Source organism: Aquarana catesbeiana, linkage group LG04, assembly GCF_042186555.1.
Source record: "Aquarana catesbeiana isolate 2022-GZ linkage group LG04, ASM4218655v1, whole genome shotgun sequence".
In the NCBI taxonomy this organism is placed as follows: domain Eukaryota; kingdom Metazoa; phylum Chordata; class Amphibia; order Anura; family Ranidae; genus Aquarana; species Aquarana catesbeiana.
This window is the reverse complement of record NC_133327.1, coordinates 75775723-75794702: the sequence shown is the minus strand read 5'-3', so window position 1 is coordinate 75794702 and position 18980 is coordinate 75775723. Positions and strand designations below refer to the sequence as shown.

Sequence of the window (18980 nt, the reverse complement as noted above, 5' to 3'; positions counted from 1 at the left end):
CGTCCCCACTGTATGTCCATAAACTTTATATATAAGTTTGCATTCATATCTAGATACACAAAGAGATCCAGTCTGATCATCAATCATCAATCACACACCACCTCCATAATATCCAAAATAAATTAAGTTGAATTTTATGGCAGTATTACACATAATGGTATGTTTGGTCTGGTCTACATATTTTAGACACAAAGCAGAAACATCTCCTCTTTTTTGAAGCGGTTGTCATTTCAATGCATGGAATTCAGGAAAGGGATTAGCTTTTATTTGCATTCTAACTACTAAAAGTGAGTCAAGAGCGTCTGGAAAAGACTGGTGTTCGCTCATTTTACGTTTTGTGCACTCATCCTTTGGCCACCCAACCACATCACTATTTTGTAAGCATACTGTATGTAATAGTAAAGCACAAAGTTTCAGCCCATTCACTGCAAAATCAATTGAACAGCATTTAGGTGGCCATCTCTGTAAAGAACGTAAATCTGCAAAACTTCCCCACTGATTGTGTATCTTGCCTTAGACCTTGTCGCATCTCTTATGTCAACCCCAGCAATCACCAAGGGGCTATTCCAGACCCATAGAGATGTCAGCCTACATGATATTCAATTAGTGTTGGACCTGATGGACTGAAACTTGGTTTCCTGTGACAAACATTTTGGCAGATCTCTGTGATTAATCAGTGATAGTCTTCTTTCTACAGAAAAAGACAGAACACAGGAAAAACTCAAGCAATTCGGATGAAATCACCAGTTATTTTAAGGATCAATAGTATCTGAAGAAGGGGGTGTCCCATGCACTAGCAATGTGTTGGCTGTATTTTTAATTTGATTATTTAAAAAAAATCTTGAATTTTACCACCGAGATGTATCACTTTACTTTGTGTAAAGTGCTCCACTCCTAACACACATTGATGTCATTTTACTAAAAAACAGCACTCAGACTGAACCTTCTCTTGTACAGCCAAGGATGACATACAGGACCCACAAACCAATACCATTCAATCCCCAACTCATGTTCAGGATATTGGCATGACTTAAACTGGCCACTCAGTGCTACCACACATCTCAAGTTTTCCAATAGGGAGGATGGGGACTGGGCAGAGGCAGGGGTTCAACTCAAACGCAGGGACATTAGGCACTTTGCATATACACATGATATAGATTTTCTAGCTAGATAAGGTAATAGCAGAAACTGATATCTTTCATTTTCACAGCCGCCAAACAAACCCTGGCTAGGAATTGGAAATCAGGGGTTTTGACTATAGCACAGGTCAAAACTAAGATGACATGGTACTTGATTAACGAACAAATGGCAGCAGTCCTGCAGGACAAGGTCAGGAAATTCAAGAAAATCTGTAACTCCGGATCTCCAATTATTTGACCCTTTGTGGTAACTTTTGCAAGTATCTAGCTACAATCTAGAGCAGTGATGGCGAACCTTGGCACTCCAGTTGTTTTGGAACTACATTTCTCATGATACTCAACTACACTGCAGAGTGCATGAGCATCATGGGAAATGTAGTTCCAAAACATCTGGGGTGCCAAGGTTCGCCATCACTGATCTAGAGGCTCGCCCTGGGGTGCGAGATCCTCCCTAGTCCTGCTCTGACCCACCCCTTATCCCTCCTTCCCTACCTTTCCTCTTCACCGTTTTATCTTCTGCTCTCTTTTCTTAAGCCTTCCAAGTTACACCATGCTCCACAGGGCTTATTGCTCCACATCAGTATCCTTTTGGCCCTCTTCTCATGGGGTGCTTCGAGGCAGCAGCTGACCCTCTCTATCCTTACCAAATCCTTTGGGGATTTCCCCCCACTTATGAAATGTGTTCATTAGTGCACTTTCCTCCCTATTCAACTACAGTTGCACAACATTTTTGTAATCCTTGGTACCCTTTACTGCTCTCCATATCAAATTATAAACAATCTCTGCATTTTCAAGTACAAGCCTTTGTGTAATGGTCCACCTCTTTGTTCATTGTACAACTATATTTCTAAACTTTAATAAAAACTATTGAAGCAGAAAAAAGTTGCTAGCAGACATGGTGACCTTAATTTTATTCAAAGCATTTACTATTAAAAAAGAAAAATGGCCAAAGCTTTTTGGGTCATACTTCTCTTCTGGGTCACTAGGAGTGCACTTGCTTGTGCTTTCTTGTGAATCAGAATCAGCCGACAGCGGACTGAAGCCTGCTGTTGGCTGGCATCACCGTGCCACTCCAGTCTCTGCAAGTATCCCTACAGTAATATCAGAATCCACCCAGAAAGCAGATGACTCAGCCTCTCAGCGCGCCACTGAGAGCCTGAGCCAACCGTTCCCGCCCCCTCTCCAGCCCAGCGCGCCAGTGAGCACTGGGGAAGCTGAGTAGAGAGCCGTAATTGACAGTCACCGCTCTCTGCTCAGAGCAGAATGTGAACTGCGTGATCAGTGGTCATGTGATCGCTCAGTTCTGAGGCTTAGAGCTGGCATGGGACAGTTGCAGGCTCATACCAATGCTGCAGCACCGAAGTGAGCACTGTGAGTACTGCATGTTAATTCTTTTTTCATACATTCATAAAAAAACTCTCCTTTACAATTATGAAAATATGTACGAAAGGATACCTTCTTTTATGTATTAGAGTGTTACTAAGCCCACAACAGTAAAATCAGTCTGTATATGCAGTAAAACTGCAGGAAACTTCACTCTGATTATGAAGTCACAAATAATGGAAGCAAACCCTGCAATAAAAAACGCTGCAAACTATGCAACCAGATAAATCTATCCAAAAGTGTTACACACACAAATGGGACCTTCAATATCATGGGATCTTACAGCTGTACCTCAAGTAATGTTGTGTACCTCATCCAATGCAAAAGGTGCAGCAAAGGATCTTATGTTGGTGAAACAGGACAGAAGTTGCAAGCGAGGATGAATTTGCACAGACATACCATCAAAGAACATAAAGAAGACAGTTTATGCACACCTGTGGGACATCATTTCTCACAATCGGACCACACTATAGAAGACCTCAATGTCTTAGTTCTTAAAGGGAATTTCAGAACTATCCAGGAAAGGAAAACGTTTGAACTAAGAATGATACTTCTTTTTGACACGAAGAATAATGGCCTGAATTTAGATATTGGTTTCCTTACACATTATGCTAAAGTTTTACGACCGCTCTGTGACTAGCATCCCCCCCCCCCCCTGCATCCCCCCTTAGCTCTCTCTCTGTCTTATCTCACTAACTCTGCTGCTATCTTTATTACGATTGATTTGTATGTGTTTTTTTTTTTTTTCTTCTTCTTTAACATTCTGCTTAAAAATTTGTGAATCAGTACTGCTTGGACCTTGAAGAAGGGGACATACCCCGAAAGCTTGTCCTGAAAAATTGTATGTTAGTGCAAATAAAAAAAGTATCACGGACAGTACTCAATTTTCTCTGTCACAATTGCACTAATACGGCTACAATCAAATCAAATATTGAATATAAATACTTTGTATTTTCATTTTCATCCAGCACTTGGACCTCAGGGCTGCTTTTTAGAATTCCCCTCTAAAAGTGCTCCTGTTTTATGTCTGTTTGTTCTGTTGCTGTAAATAAAGCTTGAACAAGCAACTTCAAAAGGCACATGACATACATTATAGACTCCCTAGGAAACCTGCATTTTTTCAAATAATATACTGCATAGTTCTAAACAATCTATCATAAATCATTTCTCTGGAAACAGCAATGTATATCAATGAGTTGGGTTTTTGTATTTTCCCAGCTGCAGTATATTTAGGTTTCTGTACCAGACAGACATACACCCATTGTAAGACTCACTATATCATGTGTGTTATGACAGCTCTAAGGTCTGGGATTACATGTACTGTACTAGTAAACCACGTGGAGGGCTACACCCAGCCCCCACTCCCACTGCTTGGTAAAATAGGAAGTTTAGAAATGATGGAACAATATTATTCATACTGAGAGGACTACAAGAAGGATGTCACAAGGAACAAACCTAAAGTATGTGATAATAAATCACAAAACAAACTCCTTTTTATGGACAATGCCATTTACCAAAGTCTATTATTGTGTTTAAGACTTTAGATTACTTACTGCTTTAGAACAGAGATCTTTTATCTTTGTCACTTTGGAATAACAACTAGAAAAGCAATTCACTACTGGGCCTGCATAGTAAGCTAGCACAGAAATGATCAGTGAAAATATACCAGTACTGGAATATAATAAACATCGCTCTGCTTGCAAATTCTGGGATCTGTTTTTCTAAGTGTGCCTTAACCACTTGAGCTCCGGATGGTTTTACCCCCTTCATGACCAGACCATCTTTTTCTATTCAGCACTGCGCTGCTTTAACTGGCAATTGCGCAGTCATGCAACACTGTACGCAGATTGAAAAATAAAAAATGGATACGGCGCCAAATGCTATACAAGCACTAACACAATCTGATGCTGCTCCTAAAATAAGTAATAAACTAATAAGCAAATTGTAAAAACAGTGAAGGGCGCAACAATAGTGCAATAAAACAAATTAAATAATGTAAAAAGTAGATAAGGTGCAACTAAAAAAGTTCATAATTCTTTCAACATTTCTGTAGAAAGGAAAAAACAGTGAATCTTCTTAAAGGTGTTCCAATCACCGTGAATATATAGTGCAAATGCTGCAAATTAAAGTGCTTCACCCGAAGCGATAATTCAAAGCGCTCACCAGATGATATCGGCCACAGAGTGACCCCCAGGCATATAAAGGACCAGATGGATATCTCTCATCCGAAGTTCCCTTTAGGATGTTGCAGCATAGGACTGCTGTGCGTAGACACCCAAATCTCAAGCCAATACAGGAATGGATCTATGTATAGACTGACTCACATTCAATTTGTTTTATTGCACTATTGTTGCGCCCTTCACTGTACGCGGATTAACTGTATATCAATTTTTCACACAATTAGAGCTCTTTTGGTGGTATTTGATAACCACTGGGTTTTTAATTTTTTATTATATACCAAAAAAAACCTAAAATTTTGAAGAATAAATCAAAACGATATTTTCTACTTTCTTTTTTAAAGCGTATCCAATAAAATCAAATTTCTTCCTAAATTAAGGCCAAATGTATTCTGCTACATGTCTTTGGTAAAGAAAAAATAAATCCCAGTAAGGGTATATTAATTGGTTTGTGTGAGTGTCTACAAACTATGGTATATATCCTGGAATTTATGCAGCTATAGAAGCTATACTGTAATGGTGGTGATCAGCGACTTATAGTGCGGCTGTGATAGTGCGGCGTAAAATCTGGCGCTAACAGATACTGGCCTGGAGGGACACTAATTGACACAAAAACAGTGATCAGATATAATACTGTACACTTGCACTGTACTAATGACACTGGCTGGGAAGAGGTTAACATCAAGGGCAAATAAAAGGGTTAACTGTGTGCCTAACAAGTGTAATTTGTGCTGCTTTTACTCACCAAACTGGCTGTTTTTTCTCTCTGAACTCAGAATTTATTTCAGGGAACAAAACAGCCAGATTGCTGTCTGTGTACAGAGTTTTGTGCGTTTGTAAACACAGAACTCCGTGCTGGGATTGGCCACAGCTGATCAGCAGGTATAGAGCCAAAATCACTGGCTGAAACCTACTGGCAGAGTTGAGATGTGTCCAATCACAGAACAGGCCAGCTGGGTGCACGCGCATGCATGCCTGAAAACCCCAAAACAGGCAGCAAAGTACAGGTACATTGCCTATCCTGTATCTTTTGCCGCAGTAGAAGTACTGTGGGCGGGCAGCAAGTAGTTAAACATTATAAAGAAGGGAGAGCATGGAAAGATTTTTTAAGCACTATTTTTTTCTTTTATGTTATACTTTGTTAATGGGAACATGTAACATGAATAAATTAGGTCTTATCCTAATGTGGCTGCAAAAGTGGAAATACACTTTAAAGAGAAACAATGACCTGGTCACATGCCTTTACCATTGCTCCCCCATGTCTTACAAAAGTAATGAGTATGTGCTCACTGCTAAATCTTGTCTGAAGAGTCCCATGATAATCAATGGCAGCATTCTCTGTCTGTCATTCTTGAAGAGAAATCTGCCCCTGTATGGCTAGCAGTCTATGCCCACTTCCTGCACTTTATCATACCCAGACTAAGTAGAACAAAGAAAGCTTACATTTTATTGCATGGAAGGAGAACATTTTTTCTGTGATTTCGATATTTTCAACTATATCCTGAGAAGAAGTAGGGAGAATAGGGAGTTGAAATTGAAATTTGTACACATGTATGGGCCAGCATGTCCTTGGAGTCACCGCAGTCGTTTTTCCAGTGTACAAGGTATAATAGAACTGGGCTAATTTCTGGGAACCAATGGGACCTGATGGCATACTTGTGAACTTTTCTAGTTGTGCTTTCTTAAAAGCTCCTGCTGGCTTCCAAACTGAAAAAAACAAAGAAATGAAGGCATCTCTTGGTGCAGACTTTAAAACAACTTTAATGATAAAGGCAGCAACAAAGATTACACTTACATTTAAGTAGAACTTATAGGACATGGAAGAGTCCCAAAAGCAACCAAGGTGGTCCGTGAGGTCAGTCTCTCCTGGCCATGGATATGTGTCCTCTGACTGGTCTCAGATACGCTGGATGTATAGCGGTTGACAGCGATGGAGGAACACCAGAATGAGGCTTGGAAAGCAAACTGTGATCCAGGCGAGGGATGATGACGTCACAAACTGTGAACAGCAATTTTCAAGTCTTGCCACAGATTTTCAATTGGATTTAGGTCTGGTCTTTGACTAGACCATTCTAACACATGAATATGCTTTGATTCAAACCATTCCATTGTAGCTCTGGCTGTATGTTTAGGGTTGTTGTCCTGCTGGAAGATGAACCTCCACCTCAGTCTAAAGTCTTTTGCAGACTACTGGTTTTCTTCTAATATTGCCCTGTATTTGGCTTTATTCATCTTCCCATCAACTCTGACCAGCTTCCCTGTCCCTGCTAAAGAAAAGCATTTCCACAACATGATGTTGCCAACCACCATGTTTCACGGTGGGGACGGTGTGTTCAGGGAAATGGACAATGTTAGTTTTCCACCACACGTAGCATTTTGCTTTTAGGCCAAAAAGTTAAATTTTGGTCTCATCTGACCAGAGCACCTTCTTCCACGTTTGCTGTGTCCCCCACATGGAGTCTTGCAAACTGCAAACGAGACTTCTTATGGCTTTCTTTCAACAATGGCTTTCTTCTTGCCACTCTTCCATAAAGGACAGATTTGTGGAGTGCACAACTAATAGTTGTCCTGTGGACAGATTGTCCCACCTGAGCTGTGGATCTCTGCAGCTCCTCCAGAGTTACCATGGGCCTCTTGGCTGCTTCTCTGATTAATGCTCTCCTTGCCCGGCCTGTCAGTTTAGGTGAACAGCCATGTCTTGGAAGATTTGCAGTTGTGCCATACTCTTTTAATTTTCGGATGATGGATTGAACAGTGCTCTGTGAGATGTTCAAAGCTTGGGATATTTTTTATAACCTAAACCCTGCTTTATATTTCTCCACAACTTTATCCCTGACCTGTCTGGTGTGTTCCTTTGCCTTCATGATGCTGTTTGTTCACTAAGTCCTGCGTTACAAAAAGTCCTGCAAGCAGCAACTTTGGGGCGGTTTGGGAGCGCTGTAAATAGCGCTCCCAAAACACCCTGCCCATTGAAATGAATGGGCAGCGCTTCCAAAGCGCCTGAAAAGCAATTTAAAAGTGCTGCAAAACGGGACATTTTACAATTTTTGGGGGGTAAAAAGCGCCCTGCTAGCAGCCAACAAGCGCAGCAAAGGTGCCGCAAAAATGAGCGGTGCTTTAGCGCGAATGGCCAGGCACTGCCAGTGTGAAAGGGGTCTAACAAACCTCTGAATGCTTCAGAGAACAGCTGTATTTATACTGAGAATAAATTACACACAGGTGGACTCTATTTACTAATTAGGTGACTTCTGAAGGCAACTGGTTCCACTAGATTTAATTTAGGGGTATCAGAGTAAAGGGGGCTGAATACAAATGCACGCCTACTCTTTTTAGATATTTACTTATAAAAATTGTAAAAAAACATTTATCAATTTCCTTCCACTTCACAATTATGTGCCACTTTGTGTTGGTCTAGCACATAAAAGCCCAATAAAATACATTTACATTTTTGGTTGTAAGACGACAAAATGTGGAAAATTTCAAGGGGTGTGAATACTTTTTCAAGGCACTGTAGGTGTCTTTTTTGTAGAGAGAAAAGTGAAAAAAATGTCAAAGAGAGAGGAAACAATAAAACAATGAAAAATGATATCAATGAGAAGGTCAGAAAAATTACTAAAAGACCATTCACACCATACTGAGACTTGAACACCACTTACCATCAGATGCTGAAAAAGATTTCTTGCCAGTGGCTGGAATTCTTTTACTTGGTTCAAACAGTTCTGCATCTGGATCCATTTCATCGCTGAACAGAGACATGGTGGATTTGGGTTTTATCTGGGGAGCTTCATCTTTCTTTACGATGACTTTTTTCTTTTTGATTTTTGTTCTAGAACAATGAAAGAATACCGTATAAATGACACACATAAAGTAACCGCGTATAACAGAGGGCAAAAAGCTCATATCTCCCTGCCTGGACAGCCATGGATAATAGTTTATTTTTCTTTATTACAGATACTTATATAGCGCTGTCAATTTACGCAGTGCTTTACACACACACACACACATATATATATATATATATATATATATATATATATATATATATATATATATTGTACATTCACATTAGTTCCTGCCCTTTCTGGGAACAGTTGACCCTTTAGAAAGCTCGATATGGAGGATGGGACAGAATAATGAGCCCCATCAACAGCTTAGCGCATGCACCTGGCACATTGCAATCATTCTCTGAAGCCATTACCTGTCCACTGGGCTGTATGTAGGAAGAAGCAGCACAAAGGGAGTAAAAGCCAAAAAAGGAAAAAGGAACCTGACATAACACTGCAAAGGTAAGTCTCATTTTACATAGGACCCCCTAGGTCTTGGTCCTCCGGGGGCATTCAGGAAGGATTTTTAATTTTTGGCAATAGTGTAGAAGCTTGTCTGAGAGTTCAGAAAAAAGGGGGCAGGGAGCTGAAGTAACACTCTGCAGAACTCAGTGAGGAGAGGTCCGAGAGCTGATTGGAGGGAAGAGACACCCCCCCGAAGCACACAGGAGCAGAGTAAAGGCTGTCAATCTGCTGGAGATCCCTCCCCTGTCTCCATTTTTCTCTTGGTGTCAGGAAAACGTCTCAAAGTGACTCAAACTGATAACAAAGGAACATAGCAGCTGACAGAAATGAAACTTTGTGCTTTTGAGACAAATACACACTATAGAGGGATATTCTTTATTCTCATTTCATGTCTGAGGTCTACAACTACTAATTTTATAGCATAAATACAGATTTTAATGTGTGTGGAAAATGTAAAAAGTACCCCGAACTTCAAGTTGTTAACATAACTAGGCATCCTATATACAGGGGAAATCAGCTATAATGACAGGTTCCCTTTAAATTTCACTTTTATGTAAGGTTACACTGTATTTTGGAATAACAGATTAAAGGGAGGTTTGACATATGGCATGGCACCACGTTAATAAAACCCATTCTGAATATGTTTTTCTTTATAATCTCTAATCTCAATTTAATTTAATTGGAACTGTTAGTGACATTTCCTGGTGAGTTAATGCTGAACAGGTGATTACTTGGAGTATTGTGATCTGATTAATTACATTCTTTACTGTCCTTAAGGGAAATTCCTGGTAAAATAATAATCTCCTATCCACTAGAGTGACTAGACAGCTTCTACGTATTAAAAGGGAAACCATATTTTCAGTGAGTACACACAAGGAGGTACTATGCTGTCAATAGAGGGAGAGTGGTGGTGTCTACTAGTAGCACAGGGCCTAACTTATTTGAATACAAAGTATTAAGGGTACTTGCACGTGGTACTGATGTTTTAAGGATAAGTTCACCCTTCGTAACATGTTACATGTTGCACCCATATTCAAGGTGTAACATGTTACAGCTAGCAGGGTCCTCCCACGTACTTGACAAGGTTGCTTTAAACTGACTTCATTTGCAGACCGAAGTTCATCCTTTTGATCTGTAAATTAACAGAAAGATGCAATGTTTATGTTATCTTTCAGCAGCTGAGCAATGTTGTTGATAAACATTGCCGGCTGCTGTTTTTTTTTTTTTTTTTTTTTATTACAGCTTCAAGCAGGGGAACGGCTCTGCACTGTTTACATCAATCGTTAAAATGCTGGATCAAGATCATGGGGGGGGGGGGGGGGGGCGAATCGAGATCGTGATCTTTTAATGATTAATCGTGCAACTCTACTGTACGGGATGTACGGGCAAGCAGATACACTGGCAGATCTGCATGGCACCAGTGATTTGCTGATCACTGGTGCAATGCTTTACAGGCTCCAAAAATAAAATAAATATATAAATGCATATGCATATACATTTTTTTTTTTTTTACCTGCAAAATATGTGCATTTATTTTTTTCCAAAAAAGTGAACTTATCCTTAAAAAAAAAAAACAAAAACGTTTTTCTGGCTAAAATTGCTTGCATTTATTTTGTGCGTATTTGTGCATACGCGCGTATACGGATGAAATAAATTCTAGCTCTCAGAAATGAAATCTTAACCTATTCAAATTGACAGTTTACGTGCGTAAAATACTGACCGCCAAATAAGATTTAGGTATTGTATTCTGTTATTTTATTTATAACAATAAAATCTAATATATATATATATATATATATATATATATATATATATATATATATATATATATAAATCACTCAAGGTTAAAAGTGTGTTTAACATGGATATTGAGCTAAAAATTTATAGTACTCTGCTACTACTGATCAAACGGATACTAAACTAGAAAACTCTAGTGGTCACCTCTCCATGCCCTTTATTGGTCTAATATTTCCTTCCTTTTTTCACTTGATGATGCCAGTAACACACTGCCAGTCCTATGGTGACAACACCCCACTCACTATACTGTATCTATTTCATAACAAGATCATCCTTTGAAAGATAGCATGTTAGGAGAGCACAATAAAGGGGAGGAGGTGTTCTGTAGTCCAGATTGAGAAAGATGGGAACAATTCTTGGGTATTCAAGCAGCTACGAGTGTCTCGGCTGCTTGAATACAATAGCCTGCAGAGAAGAATCCAGCTTGGGTGGAGGAATCCATTCGATTTTTCTCTTTCAGCCTGTGGGGTTCATGTATGGCTAACTTTCCTTTACTAAAGTTGGTTGTACACTGTAATGCCGCGTACACACGGTCGGACTTTTCGTCTACAACAGTCCGCTGGACGCCGACGGAGCAAATCCGGCAGACAATTCTATCGTGTGTGGGCTTCCCCGGACTTTCAGCGGACTTTTCCAGCCGCAAATCTGACGGACTTTAGATTTGGAACATGCTTCAAATCTTTATGTCGTAACTCCGCCGGACCCAGAAATCCGCTCGTCTGTATGCTAGTCTGATGGACAAAAACCCACGCTAGGGCAGCTATTGGCTATCAACTTCCTTATTTTAGTCCGGTGTACGTCATCACGTACGAATCCGTTGGACTTTTGTGTGATCGAAGTCCGTTCGTTAGAAAGTCAGCCGCAAGTCCACCAAAAGTCCGTCGAAAGTCCATCGAAAGTCTGTCGGATGGGCTGTCGGATTTTTGTAGCCGAAAAGTCTGACCGTGTGTACGCGGCATTAGATTTGTTTCAAAAGAAATCTAACAAGTTTCCTCCATCCATGTTAAATAGCGTGGATAGACAAATCTCTCTGCTGGGCTGTTATATTCTGTCAGCTGCAGCTAGCGGCTTTCAGATTAGCTGAATCGCAGTCATATCTAATTGGATGCAGCCGGTGTTAGTCCGAACATTTTCCAGTGGGCTCCATGGACATATGTCAAGCAACTGAACGAATTGTCAGAGTGGGTCCAGCAGGGCCACCCTATAAGTGGATTTCGACTGGTTCATCAGGAACGATCTTTACTCTTTAGTGGGATGCTTGTTCATTATATCTTCAGATAACCTGTCTTATTACAATCCAAATGATATACTCATAGGTGTGTGCAGCCTATTGCATTAGGGCGTGCAACCCAAAGCTCAAACACACATCCCTATGTGTGTATACATATAACACAGTTTACTATGCTTCGGTTATGTATGAACACAGTGAGTGATCAGTACCGATTACTCACTGTGTTCATTCAGAAAAGGAAGGGGTCAGTAAATGACATAGGGGCCTGGGCAGCAAGGGGAATCTGCCCCACATTGGGTGTTTAGTGTGTTCCCACGCACACCCGGCACATGCCTATGGATATACTATACATTTCGGCTAATGCCTGTTCTTTGGTAATCCATACTATATTTGATATATATTTTATTTTTATTGTGCTGCTCTTACAAGTACAGTTCTCTTCTATGCTTACCAACTCTGCATTTTACCATTTGGGTGGAGTTATGCCGCATACACACGTCGGACTTTTCGTCTACAAAAGTCCGACAGACGCAGACGGACCAAATCCGGCGGACAATCCGATCGTGTGTGGGCTTCCCCGGACTTTCAGAGGACTTTTCCAGCCGCAAATCTGACGGACTTTAGATTTGAAACATGCGTCAAATCTTTACGTCGTAACTCAGACGGACCCAGAAATCCGCTCATCTGTATGCTAGTCCGACGGACAAAAACCCACGCTAGGGCAGCTATTGGCTACTGGCTATCAACTTCCTTATTTTAGTCCGGTGTACGTCATCACGTACGAATCCGTCGGACTTTTGTGTGATCGTACGTAGGCAAGTCCGTTCGTTAAAAAGTCCGCCGCAAGTCCGTCGAAAGTCCGTCGAAAGTCTGTCTGACGGGCTGTCGGACTTTTGTAGCTGAAAAGTCCGACCATGTGTACGCGGCATTACTCTTTCATGGGACTTAATAAAAACGTAAAATGCTAAACTGGATATCACAATTTTTCTTATTATCAAGAAGTTGGTACAAACTGTTGCACCATTACATTTTGGCAGAGCACCTAGTAGCATGATAATAAAAAATAAAACAACAAAAAACACAATGAAGACCATCTAATCACCTTTGTAAGTAAATCATTAAAACCAAACAGTCCAACACAAACTTCAAATATAATGATAAACTAAAATCCACAAACTTAAAAACATACACTTTACTGTGTCTCCATCACTACCTCTCTATCTCAGGAGCAGGCTATTACCCAAACTCCAAAATGTACAATATACTGCACCCCCAACACCATCTCTCTATCCCAGGAGAAGACTATTTTACAAAGCTCAAAAAATGCACTGGGCGAATCAATAGAGTAATTGCAATACGTTTCTGCCAGTAAGGCCTCATTTAAAAGCGCTGCTCTAAATTCTTAAATCCTTACGTCAGTTCCCTTGCTTTATCCGGATCCTGCAGCAAATTTAGGTAATTCTCAAGTGCAAAACTTCTACGTGGTGGGGGTTAATTTTCTAAAACTGGAGAGTGCAAGATCAGGTACAGCTCTGCATAAAAACCAATCAGCTTCTAGTTTTTTGGTTTGCTATCATGCAGAGCTGCACCAGATTTTGCACTCTTTAGTTTTAGTAAATCAACCCCCATGGTGCTGCTATGGCTGTGAAAAATTTCAAAAGAATTACCGCCTCATCGTTAACAAGGAAACAGGTACTAAATAACACCCCCCTTTTTTTTGGGGGAGTAAGTTGAAATGGTGAGACAGGTTCAGATTCACTATACCAACATGTACAGTGCCTTGAAAAAGTATTCATACCCCTTGAAATTTTCCACATTTTGTCATGTTACAACCAAAAACGTACAGTGCTTTGCAAAAGTATTTACCCCCTTGGCTTTTTACCTATTTTGTTACATTGCAGCCTTTAGTTCAATGTTTTTTTAATCTGAATTATATGTGATGGATCAGAACACAATAGTCTAAGTTGGTGAAGTAAAATTAGAAAAATATATACATAAAACTATTTTTCAGAAATAAAAAACTGATAATTGGCATGCGCGTATGTATTCACCCTCTTTGTTATGAAGCCCATAAAAAGCTCTGGTGCAACCAATTACCTTCAGAAGTCACATAATTAGTGAAATGATGCCTACCTGTGTGCAATCTAACTGTCACATGATCTGTCATTACATATACACGCCTTTTTGTAAGGCCCCAGAGGCTAACTAACTAACACCTAAGCAAGAGGCACCACTAACCAAACACTGCCATGAAGACCAAGGAACTCTCCAAACAAGTAAGGGACAATGTTGTTGAGAAGTACAAGTCAGAGTTAGGTTATAAAAAAATATCCAAATCTTTGATGATCCCTAGGAGCACAATCAAATCTATCATAACCAAATGGAAAGAACATGGCACAACAGCAAACCTGCCAAGAGACGACCACACACCAAAACTCATGGACTGGGCAAGGAGGGCATTAAGCAGAGAGGCAGCACAGAGACCTAAGGTAACCCTGGAGGAGCTGCAGAGTTCCACAGCAGAGACTGGAGTATCTGTACATAGGACGACAATAAGCCGTACGCTCCATAGAGTTGGGCTTTATGGCAGAGTGGCCAGAAGAAAGCCATTACTTTCAGCAAAAAACAAAATGGCACGTTTTGAGTTTGCGAAAAGGAATGTGGGAAACTCCCAAAATATATGGAGGAAGGTGCTCTAGTCTGATGAGACTAAAATTGAACTTTTTGGCCATCAAAGAAAACGCTATGTCTGGCGCAAACCCAACACATCACATCACCCAAAGAACACCATCCCCACAGTGAAACATGGTGGTGGCAGCATCATGCTGTGGGGATGTTTCTCAGCAGTCAGGACTGGAAAACTGGTCAGAGTTGAGGGAAAGATGGATGGTGCTAAATACAGGGATATTCTTGAGCAAAACCTGTACCACTCTGTGTGTGATTTGAGGCTAGGACGGAAGTTCACCTTCCAGCAGGACAATGACCCCAAACACATTGCTAAAGCAACACTTGAGTGGTTTAAGGGGAAACGTGTAAATGTGTTGGAATGGCCTAGTCAAAGCCCAGACCTCAATCCAATAGAAAATCTGTGGTCAGACTTAAATATTGCTGTTCACAAGCGCAAACCATCCAACTTTAAGGAGCTGGAGCAGTTTTGCAAGGAGGAATGGGAAAAAAATCCCAGTGGTAAGATGTGGCAAGCTCATAGAGACTTATCCAAAGTGATTTGGAGCTGTGATAGCCACTATAGGTGGCTCTACAAAGTATTGACTTTAGGGGGGTGAATAGTTATACACATTGACTTTTTCTGTTATTTTGTCCTATTTGTTGTTTGCTTCACAATAAAAAAAAAAAAAATCTTCAAAGTTGTGGGCATGTTAAATGATGCAAATCCTCAAACAATCCATGCTAATTCCAGGTTGTGAGGCAACAAAACACGAAAAATGCCAAGGGAGGTGAATACTTTTGCAAGGCACTTTAAATGTATTTTGTTGGGATTTTATGTGATAGACCAACACAAAGTAGCACATAATTGTGAAGTGAAAGGAAAATGATAAATGGTTTTCAAATTTTTTTTTTCAAATAAATATCTGAAAAGTGTAGCGTGCGTTTGTATTCAGCCCCCTTAACACTGATACCCCTAACTAAAATCTAGAGGAACCAATTGCTTTCAGAAGTCACCTAATTAGTAAATAGAGTCCACCTGTGTGTAATTTAATGTTAGTATAAATACTAAAGCCCAAGGTTTGTTAGAGAACCTTAGTGAACAAACAGCATTATGAAGGCCAAGGAACACACCAGACAGGTCAGGGATAAAGTTGTGGAGATGTTTAAAGCAGGGTTAAGTTATAAAAAAAATCCCAAGTTTTGAACATCTCACAGAGCACTGTTCAATCCATCATCTGAAAATGGAGCGAGTATGGCACAACTGCAAATTTACCAAGACAAGACATGCATACAAAAAAAATTGAAAAAAAGGGCAAGAAGCGCCAATCTAAGTGCAGTATCATAAAAACTTTAATTTAAATAGAATAAAAACAACAGCCAAATGGCTACTCACAAAGGCAGGATTAATATAGGCAAGGACATATAGTGGGTCCAGGGACGTCCTCCTCAGATGTTGTAAAGGTGCATAGTGCAGGTTCCAGTGGGGGTGCTGTCCGCGCTGTGATGTACGGGTGGTCTGTGGGGTCTCTGCTATGGGTGCTAGGCTGCAAGGAAGATGGAAGTGTCCGCAAGGAGAGCCGGCATCTGCTCGGACGTAAGGAGCCAGGACCGTAGCAGGAAACAGGAACCGAATGGAGGCAGGCGTGGAGCGCAAACACTGTAGCAGGAACCAAAGGGCGGAAGTGACGTATGGACGTGTCAGATTATTATTAAATCTGACACGTCCATACGTCACTTCCGCCCTTTGGTTCCTGCTACAGTGTTTGCGCTCCACGCCTGCCTCCATCCGGTTCCTGTTTCCTGCTACGGTCCTGGCTCCTTACGTCCGAGCAGATGCCGGCTCTCCTTGCGGACACTTCCATCTTCCTTGCAGCCTAGCACCCATAGCAGAGACCCCACAGACCACCCGTACATCACAGCGCGGACAGCACCCCCACTGGAACCTGCACTATGCACCTTTACAACATCTGAGGAGGACGTCCCTGGACCCACTATATGTCCTTGCCTATATTAATCCTGCCTTTGTGAGTAGCCATTTGGCTGTTGTTTTTATTCTATTTAAATTAAAGTTTTTATGACACTGTTGTTTGCTTCCACTCTCAAGTGAGCTGCCGCGGGTGTATAGTATCAGAATCCTTTAATCCACATATTTTTTTCATTGACTATTACAGTTTCTTCATTGACTATAATTTTTACTCTCTGGACGTTTTGTGGCAGAATCCATATATATAATTTTTTATATTTTTGATCCTACATATTCACCTGCCCGTCTTATCCTGGACTTGTTTCTATGTTTATGTGCATTATTTCCATTCATGTTTGATGTGTGTTCTTGCGCCATTCATCTTTTTTGTTTATACAAAAAAAATTGAATGCCATGTAGGTCATCCTTCTCACATGGCCAAAAAAGGGGGGTGTGTGGGACTTTAAATGAGGCACAATATGTGCCTCCATCCCGGGTTCAAGTACATAAAAAGGGAGTGTGGGACTTTAAATGAGGCAATTGACTTGTGGAGGTAGAGTATATAGTAATCATTTTTTTTTTTATTTTATGTGGAGGTTTTCTTGGCTGGGGTGGGGTTCCTGGCCTCAGCTCCGGAACAGGCAAACATTTGGGGTCCCATGCTCCTCGATGCCAGCCAAGCACAGTGCTCCAGCCGACCTGTGAGTATAGATCTTTCCCCATGAGGTCTTTTCTCCCTCTAAAGGGGTAGAATATATTTGCTAACATTACATATTTATTTATATTTACAGTTTACTTCTGTACCCAACTCCTGATGAATGGCATGTAGCCATGAAACGAGTCGAGTTTCCATGGGGTGCTTAGACAAGTCTGGCTTATTACCTACTTACTGGCCCATATATACTTTTTATACATCCAAAATTCATTGAGTACTATGTAATTATCAATGTGTATGTGTACCTATCTTATAGCAGCTCTTTAGCATATGATTTGCCAATGCCTGCCAATATGAAACCTCTTGTAGTACATTTATTAACATTTGCTATCTTTTATGTTTTTGTGTTGCCAAGCTAATGTATATGTATCCATTATATTTATGCCATTGTGCATGTATATATATGAAAATACTTTTATTCTATTGTTACAAATTAAAAATGATTACTATAACCTCTACCTCCACAAGTCAATTGCCTCATTTAAAGTCCCACACTCCCTTTTTATGTATCCTTCTCATATGGGTTTTCTATGTTATTAATTTATGTGGCACCAACATATGCTTCAGCTCTTAACAGAGTTTTTTCGTCAAATATGTTTATATTATAGTTTATTATTTTAGAAGGATGGGTTTCAAATGTTTAGTGCAAAACATCAAAATTACGGCAGTCCCACGCCTTGTGCCTCTGGACTTAGTGATGAATAGAATTTTGGGTTGAGAAATTGTCTACATTATTTTGTACCTTATGGAGTGGGTCATATTAGAAGGATAAAAAGGAAGAAAAAGATGGACTTTTAGCCCTGGTTCGCACCAGTGTGGCTTTGAAATTGCGCTACTTCAGCGTGATTTCAAAGCCGCAGATCAGTAACATTTGCACTTCTAATTTAATTGCGGCATATGACTTCATTTAACAGAAGTCTATGCAAGTCGCAATGAAATCGGAAAAAAGTAGTGCAGGAATCATTTTCAAAGTCACTGCGGCATGAGTCGCTGCAATTTGACCGGTTCCATTGCAGGCAATGAGGTGTGACTTGTCATGTGCTTTGGAATGGTCAAATCGCATGACAAATCGCACAGGTGTGAACGAGGGCTTCAAGTGGTGTTAAAAGATCAAGGTTTTTTACCTTCATGTATTCTATGCATGAAGTTAAAAAACCTTCTGTGTGCAGCAGTCCCCTCAATACATACCGGAGCCCCATCTTAATCCATCAATGTGAACGTCAGCCTCGGCTCTCTGGGGACTCATTGGCTCCCATTGTTATCAATCACAGCCAGTGAGCCAATGAGAAGAGAGAGGGGTAGGGGCAGAGCCACAGCTCTGTGTCTGAATGGACATGCAGTGCAGCAGCTCTGCTTGGGTGCCCCCACAGCAAGCTGTTTGCTGTGGGGGCACTTGGCAAGAGGGAGGGGCCAGGAGCACCGAGAGGGTGGGTACCTGTTTTCGACAGGTACCCATCACCCACTTCTGGGAGAGCTCGGCCCCCCTCCTCCTTTCTCTGCCACGGGCCAGTTAGAAAGTGCAGCGTGCTTCATGCATGCGCAGTAGGGAAGCGGCTGTGAAGCCGGAAGACAACGAATAGGGGCGACAGCACCCGAGAGCCGATCGAAAAATCGGCTGG

General features: G+C 40.8%; 1 protein-coding gene across 1 annotated transcript in view; it reads right to left on the bottom strand.

The window, feature by feature from the left end:
• The window catches only part of HS1BP3 (HCLS1 binding protein 3), a 226902-nt gene that overhangs the window by 47679 nt on the left and 160243 nt on the right, over positions 1 to 18980 (bottom strand). The window contains exon 5 of the mRNA XM_073625334.1: positions 8356 to 8525. Within this exon, the coding sequence (XP_073481435.1) occupies positions 8356 to 8525 (170 nt within the window). The remainder of the gene's footprint in view (positions 1 to 8355; positions 8526 to 18980) is intronic.